Source organism: Dromiciops gliroides, chromosome 3 (genome assembly GCF_019393635.1).
Source record: "Dromiciops gliroides isolate mDroGli1 chromosome 3, mDroGli1.pri, whole genome shotgun sequence".
Taxonomy (NCBI): domain Eukaryota; kingdom Metazoa; phylum Chordata; class Mammalia; order Microbiotheria; family Microbiotheriidae; genus Dromiciops; species Dromiciops gliroides.
In genome coordinates, this window is record NC_057863.1 from 56,754,669 (window position 1) to 56,767,227 (window position 12,559).

At 36.4% G+C, this 12,559-nt stretch overlaps 1 protein-coding gene across 17 annotated transcripts in view; it reads left to right on the top strand.

The window, feature by feature from the left end:
* Positions 1–12,559, top strand: part of TRIP12 (thyroid hormone receptor interactor 12) — a 173,910-nt gene that overhangs the window by 108,205 nt on the left and 53,146 nt on the right. For 16 of the 17 annotated variants that reach the window (XR_006355722.1, XM_043996483.1, XM_043996488.1 and 13 more), the window contains 8 exons: positions 531–626; positions 3,981–4,129; positions 6,563–6,598; positions 6,685–6,780; positions 7,728–7,820; positions 7,989–8,150; positions 9,921–9,989; positions 10,080–10,245. Coding sequence is in view for 16 of the 17 variants with exons in the window: in XM_043996483.1 (XP_043852418.1) it covers positions 531–626; positions 3,981–4,129; positions 6,563–6,598; positions 6,685–6,780; positions 7,728–7,820; positions 7,989–8,150; positions 9,921–9,989; positions 10,080–10,245 (867 nt within the window). In the remaining variant the exon portion in view is untranslated. The remainder of the gene's footprint in view (positions 1–530; positions 627–3,980; positions 4,130–6,562; positions 6,599–6,684; positions 6,781–7,727; positions 7,821–7,988; positions 8,151–9,920; positions 9,990–10,079; positions 10,246–12,559) is intronic. The other variant, XM_043996497.1, reaches the window with a different exon arrangement.

The following is a 12,559-nucleotide window of genomic DNA, read 5'->3' on the forward strand; positions in this document are numbered from 1 at the left end:
GCTATTTGTAACAGTTTTTAGGTACCTTGTGAGAGTTCCTGCTTTTGTGAGTCATGCAACTTGTCACTATTAATTCCACCATATATGTAAAATCACTTGAGGATTTCTCCTCCAAGTTGTTAAAATGTTGCTGACTTGCACTTTAAAAAAAATGACATGACAAAAATGAAATTGGGGATCAAATTGATTTTGAAAATGTATTTTAGGATTTGTAATCCTGAGTCACTGACAAGTCTTTTTTTTAATGTTTCAGTATTAAATGGGTAAATTAAAGAAGCAAAAGGATCTTAAAGTATAGAGGTTACACTGACAGTTTTAATGTAGGATCTGTAATTTACAAATCAGTAATCGTCAAGTAAATTGTGTTAGAAATTTTTGTGTATGATCAGTTGCATTAAGCCAGCTCATAATTTTCTTTTCTCTTTGTTTTTGTTTTGTTCTTTTTGTTTTAAATTTTTGTTATTAATTTAAAAAATTTTTTTTTGTGTGTGTGTGTATGTGTATGTGTTTTGTTTTGTTTTGTTTTTTAGCTCTGTTAGAGGCTAGGGGTCTTCCTCCTCACCTGTTCGGCCCTCTTGGTCCTCGGATGTCACAACTTTTCCACAGGACAATTGGAAGTGGAGCTAGTAAGCCATAGTTTTAAATTAGTCCTCCCCTCCAAACCCTTATTAGTTTAGTGTTATTTCAACCAGTTAGTTTTTAATGTAAATATTAAGAACGGAAGTGAGTCTTCATAAGCTTTAGTCTGTTTTCAAAAACACAGTTCACTTATTGCCAGTGAATGTTAACTCTTACAGTTAACATTTAATGTTTTGTTTTCAGACTTACATATATCTTAAAACCATGTTAATAGTATATCTAGAGATTATATCTTGGGTTATATTAGATGAATTTGTGATAGGTGTAATGATAAAACTACTGATCTATACAGGTTTTATGTTCTGATTTATGTATTGGTATACATACACATTAACCCCCTTGATTTGCTTCTACACACAGATTTGAACTTTTAAGTTCTTTATCTGTTTGTGTAAATCTGTTTTAAAGATTTTTTTTTTTTGCATGCTACAGACTCAAATATGCACTTGAGAGTAAAAATCTCTTAGGTTCATTTTACATTCTAGGTTTATTCCAGTTTGGTGTTCTCAATTGTACTGTAACTTATAGACAAAAACTTTTAAAAACAAATAATTTTATGCTTTTCATAGAATACTAGCTTTAGCTCTCTTAAAAATAGAACTTCTGTTTTGTTAAAACAGTGTCCAATCACATTATTACATCTATAGAAATTGAGAATTGTTTCTCATTTTCTGAAGTAACACCCGAATATGTTAAGCCTCAATGATGCATGGTGACAGTGATCTATAAAATATTTCTAGTTTTGTTTATTCTTAAGGTAAAATAAAGTGTGTGTGGTGGGTGTGTGGGGTGTGGGTGTGGGTGTGGGTGTAGGGGTGTGTGTGGTATTAGGACAGGCCTTGAGTTTATATTTTTTGGAGTGTTTTTAGTTTTCATTTTGTCCTGATAGAAAGAAGTTAGAGCTTGGAGCCCTGATGCCATCAGACTCCATTATCAGATAATCTATAAGAAAGCTTCCAGGTTTTCATTACCCCTTAGAACCAGCCCAGTATCTTAATCATGTTTCTTTATTTCATTTCCTTGTCCAGTATAAGGACTTCATAAACATGCAGAAGGCTTACCTTCAGTGTGTCTTCCTGTGATGCCAGGCATTGTCTTGGCAGGGATAGGCCTGGAAAATGAGACCAGGTGGTAAAGAGCCTTTCCCCGCTTGAGAGAAACTGCCACGGCTCTTTGTTGTGTCCTGCACACAGTTTAGATGCAGTGTGTGTCTGATCAGAGGGGCTCCTTGATTGCTGGCAGAAGTGTGGTGGTTGTGTTTCTATTGCAGGCTGTGATTAGCACACAAGCTCTTATTGGCCCCATTTGTGGATTGAGTGATCTGAGGCACAGAAAAGTGAGTGACTTGTCCAAGCTCTCATGGATAGCAGCCCACACTTTCTAGTTCTTAATAAGAAAATTTTTCCTTTAGTCAAAACTGTTTTTACATGGTTACACACCTAATCTCATCCTATTGAAATAAACGCCATCTTTAAAAGGACTATTGAATAATGCTGTCCTTTCATGCCAATTTTCTAGGACTTTACAAAATCAGTATTAATATAAATCTTAGCATTTTATCACCTGTGTAGTCAGTCAGGATCAGAAACTAGGTCTTGGTGAGTCTAAACCCAGCACTGTATTCACTACCCCAGTCTGTCTTCTGCTACCAAAGGCTCTTATATACAGTTGGTTTTATATTAGTGATCTCAGTCAAAAAGTTATGTGCATGAGAGGAAAAACCAAGCCATCTCCAGGAAAAGTAACTGTCACATATTATTATTTTGAAGGGTTATCTTATATGGAACTCACAGTGTCATATTATTACAATTTTTAAAGGTTAGCAATAATAAATGGACTTTCCTATATGCATATTTCACTATTTTGGTGGGATATCACTTAAGCTTAATTGCAGTCAAAATGTCCAGATCCCCTCTTGAATTCTAGAGTGAAGCTGACAGCTGACATTCAGACACTTTAAGATTTCATAATGCACTTTATTTTATTTGATCCTTATAACCCTTACAAACGTCTTATATTGGAAGTTCTACACGTACTTTCATCTTACAGATGAGTAAATAGAAGCCTATAGAGTCAGTGACTTGTCCATGGTCATCCAGCTGGTAAGTGTTGGAGATTTGATTGAAACTTGAGAGCACAGAGCTGTGATCTGAGGATCCCAGTGTACCTGTTCACAGCCAAAGTAGCAGTCTTGGACAAGACACTGATTTTCTCTATGCCTCCATTTCCTCATTTGGAACACGAATTTGTCACATTGCTTACACTCTGTCCTCCTATACCTCCCAGACCAGAATTTCCTCCAAGGCCTTTCACTTTTTAACTTGATTGTTAAGGAAGGAAAGAGAACACAGAAAGGTTAATATTCAATATATACACATATACATATACATACACATACACATAAGGGAAGAGATAAGAGACAAAATATCACGAGCCTTGTACATTGTAATTTGATTTGAATTGGACAGCTTTCTAAAATGTAGATGGTTTCATAGTAGGTGACCTCACAATTCCTTTTTTTACAGTGAAATTTAAAGAAAAAAGGGGTGCTCTGATTCATTTTGTCACTAACTCTTTAGTGCTTTTTAGGTTCTCACCTTTGCTGATTAATACTTACATAACGAACTCATTCTGCCTAGGTTCTAACTACTTTGCCATTTCCCTTTTTGTTGTAACTTGAAACCAAGTGGAATTATAGAAAATTATTTCTGTAAGGCATCACCACAGTACTTTTTGGTGCTCTTAAAAGAGAAATATTTAGCTCTATAAAATGTTTTCTTTATAATATTTCTTTTTCAGAGCATAGTAATCCCATATGCAAAGGAGCAATACAGGGAAAATTCAAGGTTCTGCACATAGAGTTACAGTGAAGCCCCTATTTGTTCCATAAGCTTAAAATATTAAATCAAAAATCTAATTAAAGTGCTTAAGATTTGAATCTAATGCCACCTTTTACTCTATTTTTTTTTAACCTAATAAGTCAGTTATTCCTTTACGATTTACTAGAACCCTGCAGAGTTCTCTTTTTGGCATGTTCTTCATACAAAAGAAGAAAATTTTAAAAATTTATTTGGAAAAATAGTAAAGCATAGGAAACACCTGGATCATATTAAAGCCATTTTGGGTGCTGAGATGTGCTGTAGTCACCGATAGAGTTGGTAGACGGCCTTCTTGAATTTAGTAGTTGTATATTTTGATCCTTAGTGCAGAGATGGTTTGTTTGTTTCTTTGTTTTAGTCTAAACCCAAAGAGGAGGAACAAGTGCTCTTTCACCCAAGCCTTTTTTGTACCGAGGAATCCTGGTTCCTTAAATGTAAAGCAAGGTTCTTTTTCTTCTATAGGTTCTAAGGCCCAGCAGCTTCTACAAGGACTACAAGCTACTGATGAAAGTCAGCAGCTTCAGGCAGTGATTGAGATGTGTCAATTATTGGTCATGGGAAATGAGGAGACATTGGGAGGGTTTCCAGTAAAAAGTGTTGTTCCAGCTTTGGTAAGGATTATAGGATTTTGGGGGGCTTTTAAAATGGATTTTGTGTCTTTCCCATACATATCCTTTTCATTTTTGAAGCCTCTTACATATTGCCATTTTGTTTCTTAGAATAATAGTTCTATGTTTACATAAGTATTATAAGGTTTGCAAAGTATATTATTTACATTGTCTTCTTGGAGCTTGACAGCCATGGGGTGAAGTAGCCACTACAGGCAATGTTAAGAGATCAGGAAGCTGAGGCTCGGGATTGGAGAGACTTACCTGTGGTCACAGATTTCTGATGTGTCAGGGGTGCCATTCAAACCCAGGTCTTGAACTCTGTCCTCTGTGCCACACTGACTTTATACTAGGGCAGTTTATTTAATGGAAAATGTATTATTTGGGGGTGGGGTATACAGGACATTTAATATAACTGGGAGAAATGTGCTGATGTCGAGTGAACAGATGGACCAGCTTTCCCTTGTCCTTGCAAGAGTGTTCTGATTATGAGGTGCCTGTATCCATGCTGGCCTCGCTAACATGGGAGATCTCTAGCTGATCTGTTTAGCTGGCTGCTTGTACCTAAGTATTATCTGTGTGACCTTGGGCAGGGGACTTGACACCTCTGGGCCTTGAGTTTCCCTCTCTGTAACATCAAGAGCTTTGGGTGGCTTACATAGCTTCTGGGGCCACTTCCAACTTTAAGTCTATCAGCCTATGAAATGGGTCACGTGATACTTTCTCATTTTCATTTTGTGTCTGCTTTGGAAGGGGAAACATCAGGGCCAGTTTGTCTTTAATGCAACTGACATTTTCCCATGTCTCAGTGTTCTGTGGAGACTTGGATTGCTTTTTAAATTCTGCCTGTATTAGGTCTCAGCACACCCTGCCAATTCTACCTTTATCTCTTGTTTCTGACTCAAGTGATTCCCATTAACATCACTGTAGTATGACCTGTCATTAATCTTGTGTATGGGCTATGCCCGTGAGCTTTTAATCGGTCTTTCTGTTTGATTCACATTGCTGCTAGGACTGTCTTGCTGGTGCACAGATCTGATCATATTACTTTAGTGTTGAGAAACCTTTGGTTACTTTCCATTGCCAATCCAAGTCCAAATTTTATTTTATTTCTTGGCATTCAGTCCCTCTCACAATCCAACATATTTGGTCTCCTTGTGTAAACTTGAATTGCATGTGAGCTGTGGTACTGATTGACCTCTTTGGGATATCTCCTGTAGATCTGTGTTCTTAGTTTATTACGAGATATTGGGGAAACACTGAAATTTTTCAAGTGTGTTTTTTTTTGTTGTTGTTGTTTGTTTGTTTTGGTAAGGCAGTTGGGGTTAAGTGACTTGCCCAGGGTCACACAGCTAGTAAGTGTTGTGTCTGAGGTCGGATTTGAACTCAGGTCCTCCTGAATCCAGGGCCGGTGCTCTATCCACTGTGCCACCTAGCTGCCCCTCAAATTTTTGTTGTTTTTTTTTTTATGGTATGTTTAATCATTTTGTTGATAGTGTCAGGGAATATTAAGGCAACCAAATTTGTAATTTTATTCTTGAGAATGTTGAATGTTTATATCAGGATAGCGTCCTTATAGTTACCACTTAATGTTTCTAAGGTTTTAGAACCATTCATTATTTCAATACATATTTTTTAGAATACAAACACTATTCATTCACACAATACATGATATGACATGGGCTAAAATAGCATGGATAATATAAGACTTTTGTTTACATTATCCTTTTCTTTTATGACATTTGTGTCAGTATTGGAAATAATGTCTTACCTTTAGTCGTTCCTAAAAGGAAATCCGAGATTTTGTTTTCCATAGTGTCCACCTAGAGTTTAGAATATAATTGGAGATTTCAAGAATTAAAGGAATTGGATTAGTGGACTTAAGGACAGTAGTGTTGGCTTCACTGTGAGAGTTGGAGGCAGTGTGGTACTGTGGAAAGAGGACAAGATTGGGAATCAGAGGACCTGGGTTTGAATCCTGGCTCTGCCCCTGACTACATATCTGACCTTGGGCAAGTCATTTTATTTCTCTGTGCCTCAATTTCCTCATCTGTAAAATGAGGGGGTTGGAATCCTGAGGTTCCCTTCCAGATCTTAAGTATATATAGGATCTCATGATCCTCTTTACCCTGAGTAAATATGTTACAAAATGACTTGGCCCAAAAGTTAGTCCTCTGTTGTGAATTGTGAGGATAGTGGTGTTTTTGTTTTGTCTTTTTTAGTGTATTTCAGTAGGAACAACCTATTATATATCTGCATATTAAAGAGCTTAACTTTTTAAGAACCTATCCAAGTTTTTAAAAAGTTAGCGTTTTGATATACTGTAATTTGAACTGCATGATAGTTTCAATGTTTGATTATTTAAATAGAGGGAAAAGAATGTATTGAGGTATTCTAATAAAATTTCAGTGACTTAAAGAAATGTTTTCTTCACAGATAACACTGCTGCAGATGGAGCATAATTTTGATATTGTAAGTGTGCAGATTTTCTTTTTAAAACAATTCAATTCCAGTTTAAAAGATAATGCACTGGGAGTAAACTATCTCAATTTTTTTAGATGAACCATGCCTGCCGAGCCCTAACATACATGATGGAAGCACTTCCCAGATCATCTGCTGTGGTGGTGGACGCCATTCCTGTTTTTTTGGAAAAGGTAATTCTTCACTTTTGAAAAGCAGCTACAAGAGAGCTATAAAATCTGATCCTGTCCAGTACGGCATTAAAAATAAGGTGGTGGGAGCGGGTGGGACAGGGCTGTGTACGGGTAGACAGTGGTGATTATCACCTGTTGATAAGTTACTTCAGTCCCACAGATTGACTTCCAGAAATACTTGACTATGCAGTGTACTGCTAACTTAGTCTCTTTAGGATATATTCTGTGAGATCACACATGAGGTGTACGCTTTATAGTAATAGCCCTGTTTAATATTACACCATTTCCATTCTTGAAAGACATAAAATCTCATTGTATCTAAAGAACATCCCATTGAGGTTGATGGGCTGGCATTTAATACTTTTAAAGTTGAGAAGGTTGAGACACAATCATTTGTTCAAGGTCAAAAAATGGGTTAGTGGAGGGAGGACACTTTGGTCTGGTCTGTGGTAGGTCATATTTCTGGTCTGTCATACTTACATGATTCTCTTCTCCTTCTTCCCCCCCGTGTGGCAATTGGGGTTAAGTGACTTGACTAGGGTCACACAGCTAGTAAAGGTTAAGTGTCTGGGGCTGAATTTGAACTCAGGTCCTCCTGAATCCAGGGCCAGTGCTCTATCCACTGCACCACCAGCTGCCCCCACATGGTCCCCTTTGAAAAGATTTGTCAGGCAAATTTGTATGAAAGTTATCATGCTTGACTTGTTTTCATTTCTTAACATGAAACATTTCTCACATTTTCTATTATATAACTGGATTTTATTCTGTATTATACTATGTAAGTTTTATTATTCAGAGTAGTAGGCAAGAAGCAAGTAATTTGAATTGGGTAGGAGAACATTGTTTACTCATTTTTTTTCCCCAAAAATGATTGTTTGCTTATAAGATTATAGCTTCCTAAATTAATGTCCATCCATGCAATATGTCATATAACTTGTATGTTGTAGCTGCAAGTGATTCAATGTATTGACGTGGCAGAGCAGGCTTTAACTGCCTTGGAGATGCTATCGCGTAGACACAGCAAAGCCATTCTGCAGGCGGTGAGTACAGCTCCCTGGGAGTTAGGCTGTTAACCCTCCCTAGTGTCCTGCTGTGTGAATTCTGATTTGTCTTTAGTACAGACAAATTTGTGAACACTCTGCCATTGGAAGACTTTGTTGCTATTGATAGAGAATATTTCTACTCTTTAACAGCTTTCTGTATTGTAGGGAGGTTTGGCAGACTGCCTGCTGTATCTGGAGTTCTTCAGCATAAATGCCCAGAGAAATGCTCTAGCAATTGCGGCCAATTGCTGCCAGAGTATCACGCCGGATGAATTTCACTTTGTGGCAGATTCCCTCCCCTTGCTTACCCAAAGGCTCACCCATCAGGTAAAAGAAAAAGAGTTTTGTTATAGTTCTGTACTTTTCAAAAGATTTCAAAACATCTGTATTTTTTCTCTGTTTAATAAATAACTCAAGAATATTCATTTGTGCTGTTAACATTCTTTAATGTCAACCTGTTTTGCATAATTTTGGATTTGCACACCAAATTGAGATGAGGGTGAATAGAAAAAGACCATTCAAAAACAAACACAAGTTTTTATTTCTAAACATTGAGACAAATAGACATGTTTGGCTTCTAGAAATTATTTGACTTATGGTAGGATGAAACTTTTTATAAAATAATTAGTTTTGAAGTCAGCCTTAGTGATAGCCAGATGGTGCAGTAGATAAACCATCAGCCTTGGAGTCAGGAAGACCTGAATTCAGATACTTATTAGCTATATGACCCTGGGCAAGTCACTTAACTTTGTTAGCCTCAGTTTCCTTCTCTGTAAAATGGGTGTCATAATAGTACCTTCTCAGCATCATTGTATCAGATGAGAGAATAATTGTAAAGGGCTTGGCACAAGGCCTGGTACATTAGTAAGCTTACCTAAAGGTTAGTTAGCTGTTATTGCTAGTTTGTTTATTACTATTGTTATTGTGGAGGGAAGAGGGGATGGATTTATTGGATATAATTTCCACACCTTGTATCCAAGGTTTTCTAACAGCTTGTGAAGTTAAATAGCTTGGATGTAAATGCTTGTTTTTATGATATTTCAACTTATGTAGTGTCATTTTTGATGCCTATGACTTCCTTGGTTCATGTTGATTACCTAGGAAGAGATTCTTTTTCAGTTTTGTGAGATTGTTGGAATTTTTAACTAATTTTATTTGCTTTATAAGCTACCTTTCTCTTGGGACCTGAAGTCCCTTTATCCAGGTAACCGTGATGATAATAGCCCTGAATTTAGTAGGAAGAAATGATGTCTTGCTTTAGAGATGACCTATTTGAGGACCATAGAAATTGGCAGCTTGCTTGGTATTATAGTAATTATGTTAAGTATGTCAGTATGCCTAACTTTACACATGTAAATGAACATGTATAAACAATTGTTAAAATGACTGTGAATTTGAATCTAAGAAAGCATCTATCTAACTTAATCTCCAAGTTCATTCCCTGCTTTTCTCTTATGTAGAGAAATATTTATTTTGTTAATCATGCAATTCAACTATTTAGTCCTAGATCAATTTCTTTTAATTTCAGCCATGTATCTGGGGCATCCCAGACATTTAGTCACTCTGAACATACAAACATTTAAAATTTTCCATACTGCTTCGAGGTGAACAAATTGATAATTTCAGGTTTGTGTAATATAACATTTAAGATTGCCTTTTGAAGACATATTCATCTAAGGCATATGCTTTATACTTTTTATTAATGAAAGGGAACAGAATATAGGTAGTCACTTAATTTTAGAATATATATTAAGACTTTATGAAGCACATATCATGTGCCAGGAAATCTGCTGTGGTCTAGGGATAAAAATATGCTGAACAAAATATATCTGACTTATCAGGACCTTATGTTATAATAGGGGAGACAGCTACCTATGTTGTATGTGCACACAGCATAAATTAAAAGTGGGGAAAATGCAGGGGTATTCAATTTAAACTTTGTTGTGTTCCTTGAATAAATACTGACTGATAGACTTGTCCCAGAAGCCACTGCGGGGGAGATGGGGGGTGGTAGGTAGGAAGGGGCAGTGATAGAGATAAAAATATTATTTCCTATTATTAAATAACTTTTCAAATTATTATTTTAAAAAAATACAGGACAAGAAATCAGTAGAAAGCACTTGTCTTTGTTTTGCACGACTAGTGGACAACTTCCAACATGAGGAGGTGAGTATTTTATCTAGTATGTAACTTGAATGAAAATGGAAAGTAAGGAAGCCACTGGGTATTTTTAAAAATTTCTCTTTTCTTTGTAAGAATTTGCTTCAGCAGGTTGCCTCTAAGGATTTGCTCACCAATATTCAGCAACTGTTGGTCGTTACTCCACCAATTCTAAGCTCTGGGATGTTTATTATGGTGGTCCGCATGTTTTCCTTGATGTGTTCTAACTGTCCAACTCTAGCAGTTCAACTTATGAAGCAAAGTAAGTGCCGACTTTTCTTTTGTGCCTTATGTTTTAAAAAGTAGAGTGTCTTCTCTGTTGTGAGTAAAAATATGTGTCATGAAAGTAATAGTTGCTTGAAGAATGCTGGATTGGTTGTGAGAGGACCTGGGTTCAAATGCCAGTCCTGCAAATTGCTCGCCATCTGTGACCTCAGGTTGAACTAGATGCCCTGTGGAGAGAGCGTCCTCGTTGTGCTGTTAACTGTTTTTGTGGTTACTGTTTTCTGTGCTATGGACTAGATGCCTTAAGATCCTTTCCATCTCTTAAGTGCGTGCTACTGTTGTCTGGTATCCTTATAGCCCTCTGTGTGTACATAAGGAATTTAATGAAACAGCAGAACAAATAGGTCTCAGGCACAGGGACTAGAAAAACAAGAAGTGGCAATTTCATAGTCATGATGCAGGGTAGTACAAAGCTTGGAGATTTGATGAATCATATGGTTTTAACTAGAACATGGATTGGAAAGTGCCTCTGCTTGGAGTAACTCCTATTTTTTTGCTTCAGTTAAAAGGGAGAATGCGGATTGATTGCAACCTGATGGGACCTGTTACTCAAGCATATGTGTATATGTGTGTGTACTTACATTTAAATGTATGTGCATATAGTAGATGAATAGATCACAAAGGAAAATAAAATGAAATTAAAAATACACATGCTTAGCCTGACCGTGAACTGTATTTTTAAATGTTTGATTAATACTTGATCCTGATTTTAAGTTCAGCAAACTATGGTCATTTTTTGATGGAAAATACTCATCACATATCTGGATACTTGGGTGGGAAAAAATCAGTACTATTTAGGTTGCTGCTGTAAAGACAATAACGTGTTTCTCTTCATTTTCCTGGATAGTCTGTGGCCTGTGTGTTATAGGAGTACCTATATTGACAGACACACTGACAGATTTTTTGAAGTATTTAAATTAAATGCATTTGACTTCATAGGAATTCTACTTATAAGCTGTTAGATGTTCCATAAAGAAAGTGTTGAGCTTTGTTTTGATATTCAAAGAATTATAGAATTGGAATTCTTTTTTTTTTTTTAAGTGAGGCAATTGGGGTTAAGTGACTTGCCCAGGGTCACACAGCCAGTAGGTGTTAAGTGTCCGAGGCCGGATTTGAACTCAGGTACTCCTGACTCCAGGGCCAGTGCTCTATCCACTGTGCCACCTAGCTGCCCCCCTGGAATTCTCTTTTAACTTAGGGGCCCAATTAAGAAAATTCTAATGCAAACAGATGAATTTACTTACTTGTTCTTCCCTGCACGTCAGCATTTGCCATTAACTATAATATTTAAATTGTCTTCATCTTTACATATAATGATTTAATCGAGTATGTTAACCCATTAGTTTTCATGAAAAAATACATATTCTATAGGATTTACTAAACAAAAGATTAACTTATAATGTTAAAATCTTTATAGGGTTTTTTATGTGGGTCAAAAATGTTTATTCCTCATTTATTATCATCATATTTACCTCAGACTTAAAACCATGTTGTGAATAGTCCATTTCATTTGGTCCTAACATTCAAGATCTTCAAAAATAGTCTTTAAATAGGTTTTGCACCACAGTGGTTTTCTAAAACATTATATTTAACAAAAATTAATTCTAAAAATGTATTGAAAAGAGTCCATAGAGGGTGTGTGTGCGTGTGTGTGTCTGTGTGAGAGAGAGAGAGAGACAGACACACACACACACACACACACACACACACACACACACACACACACTGAGAATATCCATCCAAATGTTCTTCAGAAGATTTTAGTACCTGATGCTAAGTCTTTCTACTTCATCTTCGGGTTGTGCTCTGTAATTCTTTCTTTGCTTAGTTGCTCTACATTAGTATGTCCAAATCTTGAAGTGACCTCATTCTTTTACAATTCAATAATTTTACTTTCTTCTGTTGCTCTAACAATTATTTCCTTCCTTCCCTCCCTCCTTAATATTTCTTAATTCGAGTACTGCTTGTTCGCAATGAAGATGAACCTTTATAAATGAGGCAGATTGAAAAGGGGGCTGGCTTTCTAATATCACAGAGCCTTGGGCCTGGATTTACTGTTCAGAATGCTATAAGAGGAATATCTGAAAATGGGTAATACAGTATGATTATAATCTATGGGAAAATAAATTTTGTGGTAGTGAATGTACTCTATTTTTAAATGATGCCTAGAACACAAACTCCTACAGGAAGTTAGTGAAGAAAAAGAAAATAGTTATGTTTAATTATTCCCCTTTTGGGGTACCTTTTAACTTTTTTTTTTTTAAGTGAGGCAGTTGGGGTTAAGTGACTTG